The 20,785-nt window shown below is 38.1% G+C and overlaps 1 protein-coding gene and 1 long non-coding RNA gene across 3 annotated transcripts in view; one reads left to right on the top strand and one right to left on the bottom strand.

Annotated features, from left to right (window-relative positions):
* PIK3CA (phosphatidylinositol-4,5-bisphosphate 3-kinase catalytic subunit alpha) overlaps window positions 1–20,785 on the top strand; it is a 50,010-nt gene that overhangs the window by 11,542 nt on the left and 17,683 nt on the right. The window contains exons 2-9 of the mRNA XM_068955053.1: window positions 6,426–6,839; window positions 8,464–8,673; window positions 9,204–9,454; window positions 11,125–11,370; window positions 12,270–12,355; window positions 15,183–15,288; window positions 16,619–16,771; window positions 16,879–17,013. Of these exons, the coding sequence (XP_068811154.1) occupies window positions 6,488–6,839; window positions 8,464–8,673; window positions 9,204–9,454; window positions 11,125–11,370; window positions 12,270–12,355; window positions 15,183–15,288; window positions 16,619–16,771; window positions 16,879–17,013 (1,539 nt within the window). The 5' untranslated portion in view covers window positions 6,426–6,487. The remainder of the gene's footprint in view (window positions 1–6,425; window positions 6,840–8,463; window positions 8,674–9,203; window positions 9,455–11,124; window positions 11,371–12,269; window positions 12,356–15,182; window positions 15,289–16,618; window positions 16,772–16,878; window positions 17,014–20,785) is intronic.
* The window catches only part of LOC138068222 (uncharacterized), a 29,276-nt gene continuing 25,511 nt past the window's right edge, over window positions 17,021–20,785 (bottom strand). For both annotated transcript variants that reach the window (XR_011142928.1, XR_011142929.1), the window contains exon 4: window positions 17,021–18,315. This is a non-coding gene — a long non-coding RNA (uncharacterized lncRNA). The remainder of the gene's footprint in view (window positions 18,316–20,785) is intronic.

Below are 20,785 nucleotides of genomic sequence, written 5' to 3'. Positions count from 1 at the left end.
TGTAGTTCTGTCTAGAACGTGGCAAAGATGTTCAGCACTATTAAAAATAAAAAAGAAAAGCTGTGGGTAGCTACAAATAAAATTGGTAGTGTTTGAAAATATTTGCCTGTCTGCTTTAGAAAGAAACAAAATCCTAGGAAGATGTATTTTGGACAGTGTTAAATCCCTCTATGTGTTTCCTTTGAGCTGCTGTTTGTGATCAGATAAGCAGCTCTGCATATCTGCTCCTTTTCTGTGAAATAACGAAGATGAAAGTAAAATGGAAGAAATACAAAGGCACAACTAACAGATAATCATCTTATCCTGCTTTCTATTATAAACCAAGCAGTACAGCTACTGTTTAAATCTGTGCATAACGTAGTAACAGAGGACAATTTCAGATGTTTTTGTACTAGTCTTCCTAGATTTTGGAAAAATCCCAGCTTGGTAAGCAGGAAGAACAAAAGGACAGTACTGAAAATATCTAGTCTGAAGCAGTTTTACTGTCACCACACAGCGGGTTTGGACAGCAACAGAATTAGACAGACAGGCAACTCTGCCCAGCTCTCTTCATGGTGAGTTTTGAAGTGACTGACGTGTCTGAAGATGAGAATAAAAATTTTTGTTCTCTGAAAAGTTTGAATTTGGGGACCAAAATGGAATAAAAACTTTACATTCTGAAAAATATTGTTCTTCCCTTTGGAAATTTTTTTTTCATTATTTTTGGGGATTCCACAGAAATAAAAAGAAGTGTATTGGGGAAAAGCTGTGTCCAGTTCTGGGCTCCCAAGTACGAGAGAGATGTGGAGCTCCTGGAGAGAGTCCAGCGAAGGGCCACTGAGATGATGAAGAGACTGGAGCATCTCTCCTGTGAGGAAAGGATGAGGGAGGGAGCTGGGACCCTTCAGCCTGGAGAAGAGAAGGCTCCGGGGGCAATGTGATCGGTGTGTATGAGTATCTGCAGGGAGAACGTCAAGAGAATGGGGCCAGACTCTTCTCAGTGGTGCCCAGAGATAGGACTAGATGATCTCCAGAGGTCCCTTCCAACCGCAACCGTTCTGTGATTCTGTGATATCTGTAGTTGATACTTCTGACAGCTTCCTGGAGAACCAAGCAAATGATACAACCCACATGTGAGTGCACAGTAAGCTTAACTAGAACATATAAACATAGTTGGAATGTTTAATGAGTAGAAGGCTTTTTTCTTCAGAAGAAAATGCTAATAGTCTAGAGGAAATTTGTAACTGGAAAAGAAATCAAATCTACCCACAAATCCTAACGAGCAACTCTTTGATACCGAAGATAGCACAGAATATTACAAATCATGGTTGTATCCTCTCTTTGAAAGCAATGTAATGAAATTTCTTACAATTGGAAAAGCTAATGGACTTCAATGAAAGTGTAAAAGTCTCCTGAATGACTAATTCAGTTACAAGTACAGACTAATAAAGTTGCATCAAGTATTGAGTGTATCCTTTCAAATTGATTTTGAAACTTTAGCTGATTTTTATAGCAAAGCAAGATTACGCAGTTCTCTTTCAATTTTTACGATGTATCCCTTCTTGTGCAGGCATCCCACGTTTAATATATTTAATACAGTGATTGCACACAGTTATTTCTACTTCTTGTTTCCCTTTATATTGGCTAGATTTTTGCTAGTTGGTACGTAATAGGTGGAAGAATTTCCTCCTTGCAAGGCCTGAAGAATAACTGAAGGTTCTTATGCTGCGGACAAACTAAGTCTCCTAAAGTGAACAAAATGATGTTTTTCCCCTAGACTGGTCCATAGGCTCGGGCAGTGGGTCTACAGCCTACTTTATGAGACAGATGTGTTACTTCTGGATGGAGCATCCTGCTTTCCAGAACCTGCCCACAGATGATTTCCAAACGGAAAAAGCTTTATCCATAGTGTTTATATCTTAATTGCCAAATGTTGACATCCACGTGGAATTGGTAGAATGTTTGTGAGTAATGTCTAGATAGTGAAAGTGAACTCACTTCATCTGATCTGTAAACAGAGTATTTGTAAAAGTCTTAGGCAGGCATCTTTTTAGGCAGGAATGGTTCTCCACATTTGCCAATAGAGTAATTCGTAACAGTTCGTTTCTGTGTTCTTGCTTGCTTTTGTAACGTAGATTCCATATACACCGAAGGATAACAGTCCTTTCTGTTTTTGCAAGATATGCAAAACTCAGATCAGCAGCACTCTTGTTTCTGAGAGTCTTCAGGCCAAAGCGTTGTGTTCAAAGAACGCTCAACAGTGGGAAAAATAGTGCCCAGGTGTCCCACTGGGCTAGAGATGCGCAGGGCTCTGAGGTGTAAGAGTACGGCGGAAATGGCTACAATGGCCTCAGCTGTCTGTAGGAGAAAGTATATGTGTGTGGATTTTAGAGTCGAGTTCATTTGTTTTGGGGTTTTTTCTTGGAGGAAAAATAGAGTTTTTCTCTTTTTTATTTTTGTAAAATATAAGTCCTTTGTGTTGTAGCCCATGTATTAGCAATACTTCTCAGTCAGCAGGAATAAATGCTGTTGCATTTAGTTTGATGGATTTACCAGTAAGTAATACGTCACCATTAAATTTTAGCCCTGGATATATTCATAGGATAACGTAAACAGAACTGTATGAGTATTGAGAGGGAGGAAGAAAAAACATGCTTGCATGCACACAGCTCATCCGCTCTGTATTTGCGTTACTCGTGTTTGCTTGTGCAAGTGTGCTGTGGTAGGGTAAGCTGTTGAGTCTGTTGTTGCATACCAGCTCTTTCCTTAAAGCAAGACTTTTTGGGCAAAAGAGTTTCTCCCAAACTTCAGAAAGTTAAGGTTTCTGTTCTAAAGACTATTGCTGGATCGCAGTTGTCTAGACTGGTTGTGGATGCAGATGATCCATGCCGAGTTTTCCAAACCGTGGGTGCTATGCAGAAGCATTATTGCCAAGGTAGAGATGGGGAATTATGGCGTTTATTGCCAAAAAGGATTCCTCCTCCTTGTGAGAGGAGGAGGAGGGGATCGGAGGCTGATCATAGCTGTACAGTAGCTCAAAGAAGTGCTTTCTGTGATGACAGTATTTAAGCAAACTAAGCTTGTGAACCCATCTTGACTCACTTATGGTACAATTCTTGCTCAGTTTCTCCCACACCGACCTCCATTCCGCAAAGAAGGAATTCTTTTGAGAAGAAGGTAGCAGTACACTTTATGAGGGCCTCAGGTGAACGTTCTCAGAGGTAAAGTATTTGTAAGTCACAAAGGCAGCAATAGGAAACTAACTTTGGGCTGCAACTTGAAATGCAATATGCAATAAAAAGAAATTCAGATAGCCGTGCTACCTTAGTTCTATGTAGCTCAGTATCATGAGATGATAAAACTGTCAGTTTACCAGAAACGACTTTTCTAAACTTTTTGTCTTGGAATCCCTTATTCTAAATTTTGTAGTTGTTTGACTATAGCTAATTTCCATTCTATAGGAAAATGGATTATGTACATTAGCATTAATATGATAACGTGCATCTGGGGAAGCAAGTAGGAATCAGTATTCTGTGAGGGATATTACGTAACTGCCCTCTTTCTTCTTCCATCTATATCAGTCCGTTTTTGAATGAAGTTTCAAAGTGTGATCACTCCTAGTTTAGGTGCGTAGTAAGGTTAGTGACAGAGGATGCACTTAATGGATCGTGAAGGCTCTAATCAGTTCAACGCAACACCGTTTGATCAGTGAGTGGCTTTGATTTTTGGCCTTTGTGGACATCTGTGGTATCCCAAATCTTTTTGCAGGGAAAAAGGTTTAAGGTGTTTTTAGAAGGTCAGGAATTGCAGGTGTGACTGTAGTGTTCGTTTGAAGTGTTTGTATGTACCCTCAATTGGATCTAAATAACATCTCTCTAGAATTCTCTTAAAATTATACTACTTTTACTGTCGAAGAACTTAATTGATTCTATTTATTCCAGGCAGCTTTCCAGATTTGAAAGTGTGCAGAAACACAAGCTGCCAGCTGTACTTCAGAACTGTTTCTGTTTACATTTTTGCTTTCCAAATCCAAACCCTGGAGGCGTGCTTACATGTACAAGTAAAATGAATGTGCACACAGAATGAGTATATACACAGTTCCAGCAAATGTCTGTTTTCCAATTTAAAAAGAAAGTTGCTGCTTTGGTGCAGTTGCTCTAAAAAAAGTGATTTGTTGATTGGAGTGTCCCTTTGGCCTATTTGTAGCAGTCTTTAAAGAAATAGTATTGAGTTGGCTTCTAACACTTGAATTTTTTTAAAAAGCCAGGGGTTTAAATTTATTTTGAGAAGACACCCATCCAAAAGGACTTAGTTCATATCTCCTCCACCCCTGCCCTCCATCTCTTTGTTAGTAATTGTTGGTGGGGAGGGAGGAAAAATTTGCTCTGGAACCACAATCTGTGAAGTTGAACTGGCTCAGCGGTGCTGCAGTCCTGCTCTGGCCCCTGTGTAGACCCTGGTGTTCGTCGGACTCCGTAACGAACCCGGTGAGACGGCTAACACTGGAGAAGCTAACTCAGGAAAAGGAAAAAATGCCTGGTTTTCTTTCAATTGCATCCATCTGACCCTGTAATGAGCTGGTTCAGGGAGCACCAGTGCCAGCGTGATGAAGAATAAGAACTTCTGCTTTGGGCAAGGAGGCGATAGGATCTTACAATCGCTAATTCAGAGAAGCCTAAACAGGACTGTGGAACTGAATTTAAAAGCCTGCTGGAATAAACTCAGTCTGTACTGTGAATATTTAATGTGACCATAGGCCATTTATATTTTCATTTTCTGTCTGCGTGGACAGAAAAGTTCTTACAATTGCACGTTCTTATTTTGTTTGTTTGTTTATTTTTTATTCTGATAGATGCCTTAACAATAATGTGTTTCTGCCTATGCTCGTAATTAAGAAATGTAAATAAAAGCGTGTGATTCAGCTTTATGGGGAGGGACTCTTTTTTAAGCTTTGGCTGATCCAAAAGATGCTATTTAACCTTCTGTCTGTTTCTTTTTATAACTGAAAATAGTCATCAGTAATTCAAAATTCTCCAAGTTGCTCTGAATGGTGTTATTTTAGTTCATTTGTGAAGTTTTGTAGTGGTAAGCTTTCCAAGTTTGGCTCTTTATATGCACTGTGAATGTGCTTAGAACTTTCCGTTTCAGCATTTGCTCACTGAGACTGTTACAGTGCTGAGGAAAGTAAAATAGCTTCTTTAGAGTCTATGTTCTTTTTAAAAAGAAGTCAGTCCTTTACAGTAGCAAAAATACTTCTAAATATGCATGAGGTTTGAGTGGGAAAGCATTTTTCTAAACCAGCAGTGACACTTTAGAGCACGGTCGCTATTCAGAATTCGTTAGGAAGCGGTGGATTTGGGAAAATATCATTGTCGTTCTGATGCTTTTTAAGAACTCGAGTGTGGCAAAAGCAAGTACTGGAGATATTAGGAAGAAAACTTTAAATAAATACAAATAATAGAAGCCTGGAGCTGAGAGTCATGACTTTTTCCCCCCAGTGGCTGAGCAAAAGGCAAACATAGCATCCTTTCTTCCCCACCGTCAGAGCATTTGGAAAGCTCTGACGAGACAGAAAAGGTTGTGAAGTTAGATTTTATTTTTTCTTTTCTGTTATTGAAGAAGAGAAGCTAAGGTAGAGGGGCATTTGTAAGAGGATTCTTTAAGCAGATGACTAAGAATGATTTTCGCATAGGAGTCTGATAGTTATCCTAGCTCTCTGCTTTCAGAACATTTGGTAGATGGAGAAGGCGTGATGGACTGCTTTTTAGATGGCTGTTGATATTACCTTCTCTCATATTGTAAATGTTGAATTTAATGCAATTATGGGCTAAGTGTAGGTAATGCACTGTTCAAGCTTTGCATAATATATGATGGCCTCTGAGGTAACTTACTACTCAGGAATAGGAACTTAGGTCTATGACGTATATTGTTCAGTGAAAATGTCTGACTGCTCTGTGGCAGTCAGAAAAGCAAATTTAATAGGAATAATTAGGAAAGCAATATAAAACGTTATTATGTCACCGTGTACACGCATGCTCCGTTTGCACCTCCCATATGCTGTGAAGGTGGTTCCCCCTTCACCTTGCAAAAAGGATATGGTAAAGCTGGAAGAGGTACAAAGAAGAGGGCAAGGATTATCAAAAACATTGAATGACTTGAGCAGAGAGGGACTAACTAGTCTAGGACTATTGTGGGAAAGAGGTGGTTGGGAGTAGTTTGCAGTGCTCTGTGAAGTCAAGAGCGATGGACACAGAAGAGAAGGAACTTTAAGTTCCATTGCAAGAAATCCAGGGCACCTGGTGAAGGTAGCAGCTTTCAGAACAAAGAAAAGAACATATCTTAATATTCAGCTACAATTGTAAGAGGTGCTTAAACGGTTCTATCTGAAATTCCTTGTGACGTTTGTAGTTTAAATGTTAATATCTAAATTTCTTGCTTTTACTTAGGTTTGTTCACACGAATCACTGCTTGAACATTTTCCGTTATAAAGTTATCAGAAGTCTAAAAAATGCCTCCACGGCCATCATCGGGTGAACTATGGGGCATCCACTTGATGCCACCGAGGATCCTTGTGGAGTGTCTTCTACCAAATGGAATGATAGTGACTCTAGAATGCCTCCGTGAGGCCACATTACTAACTATTAAACATGAACTCTTTAAAGAAGCAAGAAAATACCCTCTCTATCAGCTTCTTCAAGATGAATCGTCCTACATTTTTGTAAGTGTTACCCAAGAAGCAGAAAGAGAAGAATTTTTTGATGAAACACGGAGACTTTGTGACCTGCGGCTCTTTCAACCTTTTCTAAAAGTCATTGAACCAGTAGGTAACAGAGAAGAAAAGATTCTTAATAGAGAAATAGGTGAGATTATCTGTATTTAAACATAGTTCATCTATTTAACTGGTTTCTTCTCGTCAGAATACAAACCAAAGAACTGAATCGGGTTGTATTTGTCAGTTCTTGCGTCCGTAGTCGGCAGAGCTTGCCGTCGGTTGTTGCATCATGTCCAGGGATGCTCATCACCCTAAAGCCTATGTTTGTAAACTGTGAATTAATTTTTTTGCTATTCTAGTTTTCATTCACTTATTCTTTGCTTTTTACAAATTTATAGTTCCATGTGGATTAGAGGGTATTTTTGGCTTTTCTCCTATTAGCAGGATTTCATGCTATTACAGAGCAAAAGCTCGTTGTACCTGCTTTATTGTTTGGGAACTCAATCTTAACTTTTCTTGAACTCTACAGAATTGTGATAGCTAAGGGAAAGTACCAGAGGATGTAATTAGAAATCTTAAACCACATTTGCAGCAGCAGGGATTTTACTACTGCTTTACCTTGCTTAGAAAGTAAGATATCAGCAATTGGGTGTTTTTTTCCCACTTCCCTACAAAAAGAGCTTTGAGGGTTAAAAAAAAAAAAAAAAAAAAAAAGAAAAACCCTTCAGGTGGGAGGGATAGGAGGGAGACAGGTTGTAATGTTTTGGATTGCCTCTGGATAAGCTTATCACTCTCCATTATCTATAGAGAAAGCAGAGGGAGACTAGTGCTGTATGTGTCAGTATCTATGTTAAGTATCTAAATTCAGACAGTACAAATGTACCCCCTTCCTCTTAGTTGCTAGCAGATGTATTATGTTGCCGTGGTAGAGACTTGTCAACTGGAAATACTTGCTCTGGGGTGCTTCTAAGTGTTAGATCATTTCATTGTTATGAATGTGTCATAGGTAAACTTGTTCTGTTTTGTAAAACGTAACCTGTTCAGGAACTTATAGAGAATAAGGGTAGCTAACCATGTATCAGGACAATTAAAAGTTTCCATTTGGCAAGCAGCATCCATGCACAAATAAATATTTATGCAAGTAATCGCATTAAAGTAAACGGAATTATATCTGAGGCTAAGGACTTGAGAGGAATGGAGCGTTATTGGATGAATCTTTGCCAACAAGCTGAATTAATATTTCTTGGATGCTTGTCACGCTTTTAAATAGTGTTGTTTGTCAAAAAAAAAAAAAAAGAAGAAGAGGTGATGTACAGTTGTAAGCGAAGATGATCATGGTTCTAGTAACTATCAATAATCTGGTCTCTTTTGGAGAGAATTGGACACCACAGCTTCTCTGGCCCCACTTAAGAAATTTTATGTCCTGACGTCAAAGGGAGCTTTTACTGGTCCTTTCCCTCCAGTAGGGATGTTAGCAGTGCGAACGGTGATAAAAGGCCCCCGGGATTTTCAGTGAATGTACACCACTTCTCTAACCTTTTTTGGGAATGCAGAGTATACTTAGCTTCAGAACTGTTATTCTTTGGGTGCACTAAAGTAATATAAATATACAAGTGGAAGCCGATGGTTAATGCAAAAATGTTTTAGGTTTGATTTGTATGTCTGTGTTTTGCTTAAAGCGTGTTTTTTTTCCTGTTATTGATGGAAGAAATCTTTACTTTTAATTTAATTATCAGTTACAATTATTTCCTGTTGCTTCTTCAATGTTGTAGGTTTTGCTATTGGCATGCCTGTCTGCGAATTTGACATGGTTAAGGATCCAGAAGTACAAGATTTCAGAAGAAATATTCTTAATGTCTGTAAAGAAGCAGTGGATCTTCGAGATGCCAATGCACCACATAGTAGAGCCTTATATGTCTGTCCTCCAAATGTAGAGTCTTCACCTGAATTACCCAAACACATATACAATAAACTAGATAAAGGTAACATAAATATTTACTGTAGAAACGTAGTGCTTTTTCAGTGGTTGATATCAAAGAGTATAGCTGGTGACTTAGGTAAATCCCTGTTTTATGTATTCAGTGTACTGGATCAACATCTTGCACCTTGAGTTGTTCTTATTTAAGGTAGTTTAATAGTTTATAGGTTCAAAAGAAAACCAGCAAACTTTATAATTAAACCTTTTTGGTATTCTAGTAACTTCTTTAAGTATTGAAATGTAATTTGGTACATCAAGTTTTTTTTATGGGCAGAAACAGCTTGTTAGCCTTTCATTTTTCTCTGCATAAAAATACTTGCTCTGCTGGAAGGGGTAAAAGGTCAAATTTACGCTTGGATCAAAAATAAGCAGAATGCACATGGCTCCTTCCAGAAGTTGTTAGTACTCTGCCAGTTTGGGCTATTCTAGCTACTTTTGGGCTGCTGCTTTCAGTAGAATCGCAAGCAATTCTCTGTCTTTTTGAAACTGTGTGCTGAAAGTAGTGTACTTAAAACATTTTCATGTTTACTCTAGGGCAAATCATAGTGGTAATATGGGTAATAGTCTCACCAAACAATGATAAGCAGAAATACACCTTGAAAATCAATCATGACTGTGTGCCTGAGCAAGTTATCGCTGAAGCAATTAGGAAGAAGACACGAAGTATGTTGCTGTCATCTGAACAACTGAAACTCTGCGTCTTGGAATACCAGGGCAAGTATATTTTAAAAGTGTGCGGCTGTGATGAATACTTGCTAGAAAAATACCCACTGAGCCAGTATAAGGTGAGTAACATAATGGATTTCTTTTGAAGCACACTAAAATAATTCAAATTTGTGAGAGAGGAAAGTGATTAATTTTGTTTGGCTTGCTTTTCCATTAAACTGATCCGAAAGGTAGAAAGGTGGTGCGTTTCTCTTTAAACGAGTTGGCTAATTTGTGTGCGGATTTGTTGCTGTCATGTACTTGAAAAGAAAAAAAAAGTAATGTAAACTAGCCCAGTGTAATTTTTCTCCTTGGAATGAAGTAGTTTACCTCTGACGTTAGAGATAAAACAGTGGCAGATGCTTTCAGAAACATCCTCGACTTCTAACAGCAAGAGATGAGTTATGGGGCTGATGTAATGCAAAAATAACTTTGATCAGATATGAAATTCTGAAGCAACCATTGTTACTATTAATCTTCTCTCTTCCTCCTTTAGGGGTGGAAAAACGTGACAAACTATTTGTTTTCCTAGCGCTTACCTCAGTAAACTTTCTGACCTTATTTCAGCAGTAATAAACTTCCAGGACTGCTTAAACCATTGTTAAATCTTTCTGTCTTTCCTTCGGTGCCTGGGTTTTGTTAGAGCTGTGACTTTGACACAGAACTGCTGTCAGCAGAGCCTCTGAGCAGCTCCTCTGCAGTAGGCAACAATGTTACCCTGTAGATTTCCTGGCAGAGGCTGTTGCTTCCTCTTTGAGGAAGGTCTTGTTGTAATACACAGCTTCCATTCCTTGATCTGAAATGGTTGACAATCTACTTTCCCAGCAATGAGAAAGAGGAGGGGGATAGGGTACCCTGAATAATGGGGAAAGAAACTCTAACCTGTGGGAGCTGGGAACGAGTGGAAACATACGTGAATAGCTTTGCACGGTCCTCTCGGGATCAAGCACTGGACCTATTTGATCCAGCCTGGTTGCTTCAGAAGCATCCAGTATTACCTGTACCATGTTGCAGAAGAGCTTGCTAATTACAGTGGAGTGCTGGACCAGTCACAACACATTGTATTTTGTAGTACTGTTGCCAAAGTAAAAGCTCTCAGGACTCGGTCCTGAATGGGCACCGTACAGGGTTAAGGAGCTAGCTTGAGTCCATCAAGATCAGTGCTGAGCTGAAGCTGGTAAGTGCAACTGAAGCAAAAATGAGCGTCGCTGTCTCTTGCCTTATGCTCTCTACCTGTCACTGGGAGTATCATAGGCACCTGTGCCAGATCTGCACAGTAGACTAGTTCAGCAGCATGCTATGCAAAAATAGCTAAACTGCTCCCAGAAACAGCTCTAATCAGGAAGCAGTCTGTTTTGTTTGAGCTGCGCTGTGCCTGAGCAAAGCAGTCCTACCAGAAACCTGACCTGTCATTCTGCATTGATTCCTCTCTGTGGCACAGCTAATTCATGGTGCAGATAAACAGATAACAGTCAACTCTGTTCCCTGTCTCCAGTTCAGCTTTCCGTTGTTGTAGACAATATTCATATCTCAGCATCTGTATGAAGTGCTACTCTATGATCCTATCCAACAAAATACTTAAACTGCTGGATGTTATAACTGAAGAAGTTGTAAAGGGTGTTCACAAAGGGACAGTTGTAATAAGGGCTCCTTAGATATGCTTTTACATATTTTTATGAACACTTTTTGGCACTGTTTGCCAAGAGCGTACAATTAAAACGTACTGAATTTTGCCTCCGTTTTCTTGCAGTACATAAGAAGCTGTATAATGCTTGGTCGCATGCCTAATCTGATGCTGATGGCTAAAGAGAGCTTATATACCCAGCTGCCACTGGATACCTTTACAATGCCATCTTATTCCAGGCGCATTTCTACAGCTACACCCTATATGAATGGAGAAGCTACAGCCAAATCTCTCTGGTCTATAAATAGTGCTCTCAGAATAAGAATCCTTTGTGCAACCTATGTAAATGTGAACATCCGAGACATTGACAAGGTGAGGCAAATGCTGTATGGCATCATACATCGTTTTCAGCGGTTCCTGGGTCCCCTCTTGAGTTTTCTGTTCCATATGCATGTATAAAGAGATGCGTTATTCAACACGTTAGAAAATTAGGCCACTCAGTTATTTAAATTTAATCACTCAGTTCTGAAAAACGTAGCCGTGGTTTAGTATCTGAAAACTTCTGCACATTACTTAAAAATGTGTGAGTTTGGTATTCAGCCAAATACTGGCTGTCTGATAGAAGCAAAATTCAGTTCATGTAGTTCACTTCAACTGAGTATGTAACAGGAAAAAAAAAAAAAGTCCGTGTTGTCTTGCATATTCTGTATAAGGATTATGTTTAAAAATGTATTACAGTAACTAGGAATAATGTTGTTCAAGGGATGCTGGATAGTGTGCTACTATCCTTGCTTTTGGGAAGGGAGGGATGGGGAGGATCAAGGGGAAAAGGCAGATAAGGTCTAATCCCATTGAAGTCAAACTGCAACCCTGACTCTGTAACTTTCTCAGAATGTGTCCGTTGGGTCATTTCTTGCCTTACAGTTTGACGCAAGAAGAATTGAGAGTAAACTCCAGTTTGTTTAGAAGTTCATTTTAAGTTGTTAATTGTATTGTTAAGAACTAGTTTTGCAACCTTAATGGAGGAAAAAGACCAAAATGTCTTTTCTAGAGGGTTAGGCACAGCATATATTCTGTGCTTCACACCTTGCAGCAAATGCATGGATTTGGGTTGGGGGGGGGGGGTTGTTGTTGCTGTTGTTGTTTGGGTTTTTACTTGACAGATATGTAAGGATAATGTGTTTTAATCAGTAGTACATGTTGATTGGAATGAAAACCTTGTTTACAGCAACCTTTGTAAGATAGTACTAATACCAGCACGTTTTTTTCAGATCTATGTTCGAACAGGTATCTACCATGGAGGGGAGCCTTTGTGTGACAATGTGAATACTCAGAGGGTACCTTGTTCTAATCCCAGGTAAACTAAGAATGACTAGAGAAAACCTGACTTCCAGGGCATCCTAAACGATAGTACTGAAGAAGTATAGGCTGTGTTTAGCATTATTAAGGTAGAGCTCCTTGCTGGGAATTCCTTGCCTTAAGTTTTGTAAGAACGTTCTTATATGTTGCTACTTTTAGAATTAATTAAATTCAAACACAAGTATTTTGTCTTGTAATATTGTATGTCATAGATTTGTCTCTTTGCCGAACAGATAAATCTATTTCACAAGTGTCTTCATAGTTGCATCGGAACCCCCAATATAGTTACTTGTTAATACCTTGAAATCAGCATAGCTGTGGGAGACTGAGCTCTTTTCTGACTGTGGCTCAGTACCAAGTGTTCCAGTTGCAGGTTCACAGTCTGCCTTCAGCAGGAAGCAATTTAATGTAGTGTAATCTACAGATTTGTTCCGATGAGGTTGCACAGCATATCCTACAGCAAAGCTACTGCGTGTGGAGAGACGGGAACCGTTTGTTAACTTGGATGTGACTGCCAGCACTGGGCTGATTGTATTCAGTAAACTTGAACTGCCATGAATTTTTTCTGGAAAGATAAATCATGTGAACTTGAAAGTGCCTTTAAAGTGTAAAAGGAAGTTTTATATGAGCGTATGGAAAATATGTAGAGCAAGTATCTAAAAGGTGTTGACCTCCTGCACAAAACTGACTAACGGGAAGCCGTGAAATTTCAGGATCTGCTAGGATTAGATGCAAAATATGTGTTCAAAAAATAATTCTTGACTTAACGTTTCCTGTCAGACTTCATGTCTTTGGAAGTTTCAAATAATACTTTTTGCCTGTAAGTACCTCCATTTTCTTTAGGTGTTATGATTAGTGGCCCTAACAATATGTCCGGTTATTGAAAGATAGCTTCTCCCTCCTAGTTGCCCCAGAGATAGCTAAACTCTACTTACAGTTAAGTATACCTGCGTTAGAGGGAAAATCTCCTTGGAAAGTTGGTGAAGGGTGTGGCTTGAAAACATGAATATATAATCACACATCTATATTATAGGTAATGAACACATAAGAAAAGTGAATTAAAGCTTTTATTTGTCAATTTCTGTATTCTTAAGAGAAGGGCTTGAGGCAGTTACTTGCTTCTAGAATGCTGATTTTAGTATTGATTTAGCAGTTACTGACATCTTGGAAAATTAATGCTGTCCTTGGGAGCTGCTGCCTCTTCCAAATTTGGAAGTTCCTCTTCAGAAGCACAGTTCTGCCAGTTGAGAGATTAGGTCTACTTTAAGATTAAAAATATATATAAAATGTATATTCCTGTAGAATCTATCATTGTTCTCTTATTACTGTGGTAAATGCAACAACATCTGAGTTATTTCAACAGTGCAGTTCTAGAGTTAACATGCATAACTGAGAGCAGAATGAATCCACTTGTTTTGCTTTATTATGGCTCAAACTACTTGAATTAATGATATTAGAGATTATAAGGTCATCAACTATGAAGAAACAGTGGCTATGCACAAGGCTCCAGAACGCTTGAGGAGTTACTAAAATGAAAATGCCTATGTTCTTTTCTGGAGTACCATTTTTCTAGTAGGCTAGAATCTCACGGGATAGCAAACCTACCATTCTGCAAGAAGAGGATTTGAAGAAGCCCTTACTTTCACAAATAAATGACACTGTGTAATATGTTACTAGTTACAATGCGATCCCTTGAAGAGGTAACGTTTACCGTGTATCGACTTCCACTGTGATTTTGCTCTAGGTAATGGACATCACATACCGCATTGCTGAAGGGATTCCTTGCATTTTAATTGTTCCAGTTACTTCTGTGCAGTTTAACAGCAACATAGAGTTAGGCAGCTATTTGGAAGGCGTCCTGTTGTTGCCACCAATTTTGCTTTTTCTTTCTTTATGCAGCTATAGAAGTATCATTTTGTCTCATTATTGTTGAGGAATCTCATAACGTTTTAGTGTTGATACTTAACAACCAGTCCCCAGTGTTTTAAGTTGGACTGTAAGTTAGTTTCAGTCTTTTTTATGTCACAGACCTGGAGATATGTACTGTAGGCAACAAAACTTGAAGATGACAATCCATACAATGATTCTCCTCAAATTTAGAAAAAAGGTTTGGAAGTTTTTGTTTTGTTTTGTTCAGCTGTCTAAGCCGCAGTTACAAAAGACTGTTCTCCAATCAAGAGAGATCATACATATATCCAACATATAATATATTTAGCAAAAACAAGTAGAAAGTCTGTACAGTGTTCAGTGCGTGTAAAATATGGTGTTGCAGGACGTTAGGAATATTGCTTTTGATTTCTGTATTAAGTTTCCAGCTAGGAAATATCTTTTTACTTTCTAGCAGTTCTAATACAGTTGGGTTCTGAAAGCTATGCCATGTTTTTTTCCTCATTTGCTTTTTTTTTCCCTGAGGTGAAAAATATTTCATGAGCTAAACTTCACATGAGTAACACATTAGTAACATGTATGCAAATCCATTGTCTTTATGATATACCTACATTGACAGTTGCAGTCAGAGGGTTTGCTGGAGTGAAAGTGAATGAAGCGAATATACCTGTTACTGAGTTTGAAAGAACTGAACTAGCGTAACTGTTCAAACAGTGTTGGTGGTAGAAGGCTAATCAGGGAAGTTCCCATTCTCAAAGGTAATAGATGTGGTCAAAGGCATATCAAAGGACCCTCTTCAGTAAGAAGACACCCTCTTTAGATAGATACAGTTCAGGTAGAAATATAACATAGGCTTTTTAGTGTAATTGTTGATTGCTTCCTGTTATCTTCAGTGCTCTCTTTTAACCTGTTTTTATTCTGCTTTTTAAATGTTACAGATGGAATGAATGGCTATCATATGACATGTACATTCCTGATCTTCCACGTGCTGCTCGGCTCTGCCTTTCGATCTGTTCTGTTAAAGGACGGAAGGGTGCTAAAGAGGTAAAACACAAGCAAACCTACCTAAGTCAAGTTTGGGAAGACAGTTGGTAAACATTGTCCTAGAAGTGGGTCTTAGTGATGTATTGGATTTAGATCTGATTCAAGTAATGATTTTTTTTTTCTTGTATACTATTCTGACTACCACTTTTTTGTGGTCAGAAATCAAAGAGCACTGAAAAAACCTTACCTATTCAACACTGTAAATCATATCTGTACTCTGTCACTGGACAAAATGATCAAGGTTAAATCTTTTGAAGTGTGAGTACTTTTAAACTTAAGTTTCTAAAACCAAAAGTTACTTACCTACTGATTTTAAAAGAGCCATATTTATACTCAGATTTAGAGTTGCTTTTAAAGTAAGCAGAATTTCAACATTTGAGGCAAGATCCCAAACAGTTGTTTTAAATATCTAAATATGGAGCTTAATTTTAGCCACCAGTGTTTTTAAATTCTGGCTTTAAACGTAATATGTACTATCTAGTTTTTGTCTATAACCAAGTTTTGTAGCAATAAAGTTACAAATCTTGAGTTACGTGGGCATGGTGAAAATGCTGGCAAATATTTGTAAGTGTTTTGATATCATTCTGCAAAATGACTGGCACAACATATGTTGGCACAGAGGTTGGGTGACGTGGTAATAGTGAATGAGAAGAAGAGCTGAAGAGAAAAATACAGTATCACTTCCGCAGCCTGATTTCTGCTAATCTGGGTATCTAATAACTCCCTCTTGCATTCTTAGTTCTCCTGGCTCACCAGCAGGGGTTTAATAGCAGAGATTGAGTTCCATAGTTTCGGCTGCCTTAGAACAGTAAATTCCAATATGGAAGTGGTATATTGATATGTGAAGTATCACCGAAAAGTGGACCTAAACAAGTGTTACTGAAAGCAACCCAACACAACTTCATAAGCCTGCTTCTCTAATTATTTGCTCTCTTTGACAACTTAAATAGATCGACTGGCGTGGTGTTAAGAATAGCAAGATTATTTACTGTGCTGTTTTCCTGAATTCAGTTGCTGCTTCTTCCCTCCTCATCCCAAGACTGCTTGAAAAAGTAGCAACAGTTCATTCAGAGTATGCCTGTCACTTTTATTTTTATGGTTAGGCCTGCTCGGTTTTTATTAGCTAGAGTTTAAATGTGTGGAAAACAGCAGCTGCTTAATTTACCAAGTCAAAAGATTCTGATTTATCTCTCTACCAGATAGAACTTGGTGCTACCATGTATATATACTTACATTAAAAAAAAAATCTTTACTGTTTCTTATTTGAAATTGTACTACTGTGCTGTAATTAATGGATGAAACTGAGAAATAATCATTTAATCTCTTTAAGGAACACTGTCCATTGGCTTGGGGAAATATAAACATGTTTGATTACACAGACACTCTTGTATCTGGGAAAATGGCTTTGAATCTTTGGGCAGTACCTCATGGGCTGGAGGATTTATTGAATCCTATTGGTGTTACTGGATCAAATCCAAATAAGGTAAGTACTGGCATGCAATCGTTTCCTTAGGACTACCTATTCAAAGTATGCTATATTCTGAATAGCATCATTCCACAGAAAAAGTAATCTAAATTTCCTTTACATAGGAAACTCCATGTTTAGAGCTGGAATTTGATTGGTTTAGCAACCCTGTAAAGTTTCCAGATATGACGGTGATTGAAGAACATGCCAATTGGACTATATCACGTGAACTAGGGTTTAACTACAGCTATGCGGGGCTGGTAAGGCAAACTCACTTTCCGAGATTAACTACTAAAATTTGAAAGTATTTGCCTTTTTTGAAGTGACAAAGAAAACTTTTTCATCGTGTATCCTGATTTATTGTAATAGAAGAAATCAAAATTTTGCCTGCTGTTTAACAAATGAGTAACATATTCTCTTTCCTTTATAGCACCAATAAAATGTATTAATGTTTCACTGATCAACCAAAGCACATTAAAGAGAACTGTCTTACCATGCGAATTTTTAGGGACTTTTTGGCATAATTAAATTAATTCAACGGCACTTGCTTGGACTTTGCAAAAGTTGTGAGTCTCCTTCAGTGATACTAAGTGATACCCAGTGATACCTTTTCCACCTAAACCTGAGAAAAAACTTCTTCACTGTGAGGGTGACAGAGCATTGGAACAGGTTGCCCAGCGAGGTAGTGGAGTCTCCTTCCCCGGAGATATTCAAAACCCGTCTGGATGCGATCCTGGGCAATATGCTCTAGAGGACCCTGCTTGAGCAGGGAGGTTGGACTAGATGATCTCCAGAGGTCCCTTCCAACCTAAACGATTCTGTGATACTGTTTTTCTTAGCTGCAATTTCATGTTTGTAGGCAGGCTTTCTTGTGAAACCTAAGTGTGCTTGTAACTTCTTACTTGCTGGTTTACTTTTTACTGACGAGTTAGGGCCGTAAGTACTGTACTGTACTAAAGACATATTTTTTTCTTTTTTTTTTCTCCGTACTCTAAGGGAAGTATATCACTGAGTCAGGTACCTGCCTATGGTATATATTGTGGCTGAGGAGTGCTGCAAGGCTTGTAAAAAGTTTTTAAGGACAGCTGGTTTCTTCGCAAACTGCTGTAATTCAGATGAGATCATAAAACATTTGAAAACTTAAAGCCAGATCTTTGTCCGTTGGAACCGGTCAGCAGATCGTTGAAGGCGTTGAAAAGCAATCTTTCGAACGTTGGCCTCAAAGAAGACCTGAACACCTCTAGACTATTGAGTTGACTAATTATGAATATGTGCTGTTAAGTAGCACTGTAATTGCAAGTTTGTAAGAGATTTTCTTGTGTTTGAATGTAATAACAGTTTTTGACCAGCTGTGCCTTTGTTCTTGAGGTACTGAGCAACTTGGAGCAAACCCGAAGCTTGTTTCAGGTCTTGTATCAGAGTATCTGACAATACAGTTACATAAATACAGGATAGACTTCAAAGGTAGTATAAGAAGAGAAATACTGTAGCTTGCTGATGATGGTGTAGGTGTGGAGGAAAAAAAATCCACCAGAAGAAGAGTACAACGGTATTATCTGCAGCTGAGAATGGAAAACAAAAGCAAAGTAAGGAAAATATTACTGGGTTAAGTTTGAGGAAGCACAGGAGAGGTAAACATCAGAACATATAGTGAAAAATGGTGCAGTGCATAATTTCTACTGCTTTTTTGAAGAACTGTAGTTTCAAATGCAGATGAAGTTTTCAAATAGGGGTGAAACATATGCAGAGTGATTAAGGAGACTGTCTGAGTGTTGGTGAACTTATTCTGACTGTCTCAGGTTGAGAACTAAAGTTACGGGGTTTTTTGGTTTTGTCTTTGGCTTTTTTTGGTAAAATAGCTCCCTCATTACCTAGACTTACATACGCTTGACATGCTGTTTTGTTCTATATGTAGCTGAAAACAGAAAATGGTGAGGAGAATAAGCGAATAAGCTCTGACTTCAGTGGCAAAGTAATGATCAACTTACACTTGGAATTAAAAAAAAACAAATCTCAAATTATTGCCCTTCCTTTCCTGTGGTAATCTTCCTAATACGGTAGAAGGAGGTCGTGGTGGTTAAATATGGAGAAAGCGTATTTGCATCAATTGCTAACTTGGCAGGGAAACGGAGAAACTGGATATCACTGCTTTGTTCTCTGTCTCCTTATTCATACTGCTTTTCTTTCAACCCTCCTTGTTGTCTGCCAAATATCCTCTTACAACTTGTCCTTTCTTAAATCATTTTTCATTAAATGCTTGGTAAGTTTGAGTATCGCTGGTGATCTCTTCATATTGCATTTGTCCCCTTTATTATCTTCTTTTAATGTGTGGTATCTTCAGGACTGGAGCCAAACTTTCTATATTCAAGGACTATATGTATTTATGGCTGTTTGTAACATTAACTCCGTTTAGCGAGATAGAAGACAACGTGTTACACGTCCAAAATCAGATACTAGATGATGGCGTAGCAACTGGCATGTCTGAAAGAGGGAAAAATGCTTGTCCAAAATGTTCAAAATCCTCGAGGCAGTCACTGAAATATAGTTATGCTGTTTGTATCATAATGAAAATACTTATATAGAAATCATATTTTCCATTTAATCTTGAAACGCATTACACTGTATTAAAAATCAATTAATAAATACTTACCAGAGATGGTTTATAGAACCATAAATATTTCAAACATGAACGAATGATTTTGAAATATTAAGTCTAAGTTACTGTCTCACAGTTTGTAGAATTTCAGGTTTTTCTTGTTGAACACAGCAGGATAAATGCATTTTCCTAGTGGGCTTCACATAAACTATGATCTTTTTGATCCACTATGCAGGTACTTTTTATACTTTTTTAGCTTTCACCTACTATTTAGGATGACTTTTTCAGACTCAAAATAAATATGTACAATTTATCACTTGTTCAATATTAGCTATTTGATCTTATGTCAGGAGTAGGTGATTGTAAGGAAGTCATTTTTCCATTACCTTCCTTCCATAATGACTTAGGATTGATTACTTTTTGCATTATATCCATTACCATAACATGTAGGAACATATTCTAGAAACTTTCCTATGCCTGCATGGTGTAGTCCTGAAGAGTAAGTGTAGTCCATGTGCTTCAAAACAGTAATCAAAAACCTGTTGGTGTGCTACGGTGTCACACTACTGTCAGAGTGAGATATTGAAGATCCTTTGAATTGGTAGATTCATAACTTAATTTTGGGAGATGTAAGCTCCCAAAGGGAGATGTAAGCTCGAAGGCCAGAATATTCTTGTCCCACATAATAGTAGTGAACCCATTGTGTGAATGCATAATTTATGCAGTTGAAGTAGAATACTTTCAGTCTTAAATATATATATAATGTGGTGTCATCTGTCAGCTGTTTTCCACACTTATATGCATTCTTAGACATAACACCACTTCACCTTTTAAAGGGTGCCTTGATCCCCTACCTGGAAGTGTCAGGTTGTTCCTTTCTCTCCCCGCAAAAGTTTTTTTTAAACGCTAGACATACTGGAAAAACTCCCTCTATCAAAGACATGTGGATGTTTCTGATGCAAAGTATTACTTACACCAGTTGAAAATTTCCATCAAAAAAACTGGTAGGCAAAGCTTGGTTAATTTTTTGCCTAGTATCTTGTTCAATGTACTAAGTAGAAATTGTCTAGGGAAAGAGTATCAGAACAAGTCAAGTGCTGAGGTATTTCTTTCAGTATGATTTCCCAGTTCCTGAAGTTCTACGGTTTAAGCATTTTGAACTTGGAAAAGAGTTTGACCGTTCATTTTCTTATATATCATAAAGATATCAAAATGCGACTTCGTTTTGCAGACATTGTCCGGCCAAGTAGAATCTTTTGCATAGCTTCATCTTAAGCATCAAACTTGTTTATTACAGTTGTAGTAAAAGGAATAATACAGACTCCTTAAGATTGCTGGGGTTCTGCAGCGTCAGTTGGTTCGGTAGTTGATACGTTAGATCATTTAATATGTTACTTTTTTTAAACAAATACATTACATGAACTAAGAGATGGAAG

Source organism: Struthio camelus, chromosome 9, assembly GCF_040807025.1.
Source record: "Struthio camelus isolate bStrCam1 chromosome 9, bStrCam1.hap1, whole genome shotgun sequence".
Taxonomy (NCBI): Eukaryota; Metazoa; Chordata; class Aves; order Struthioniformes; family Struthionidae; genus Struthio; species Struthio camelus.
The sequence above is the reverse complement of the archived record's forward strand: the minus strand, read 5'-3'. Positions and strand labels throughout refer to the sequence as shown.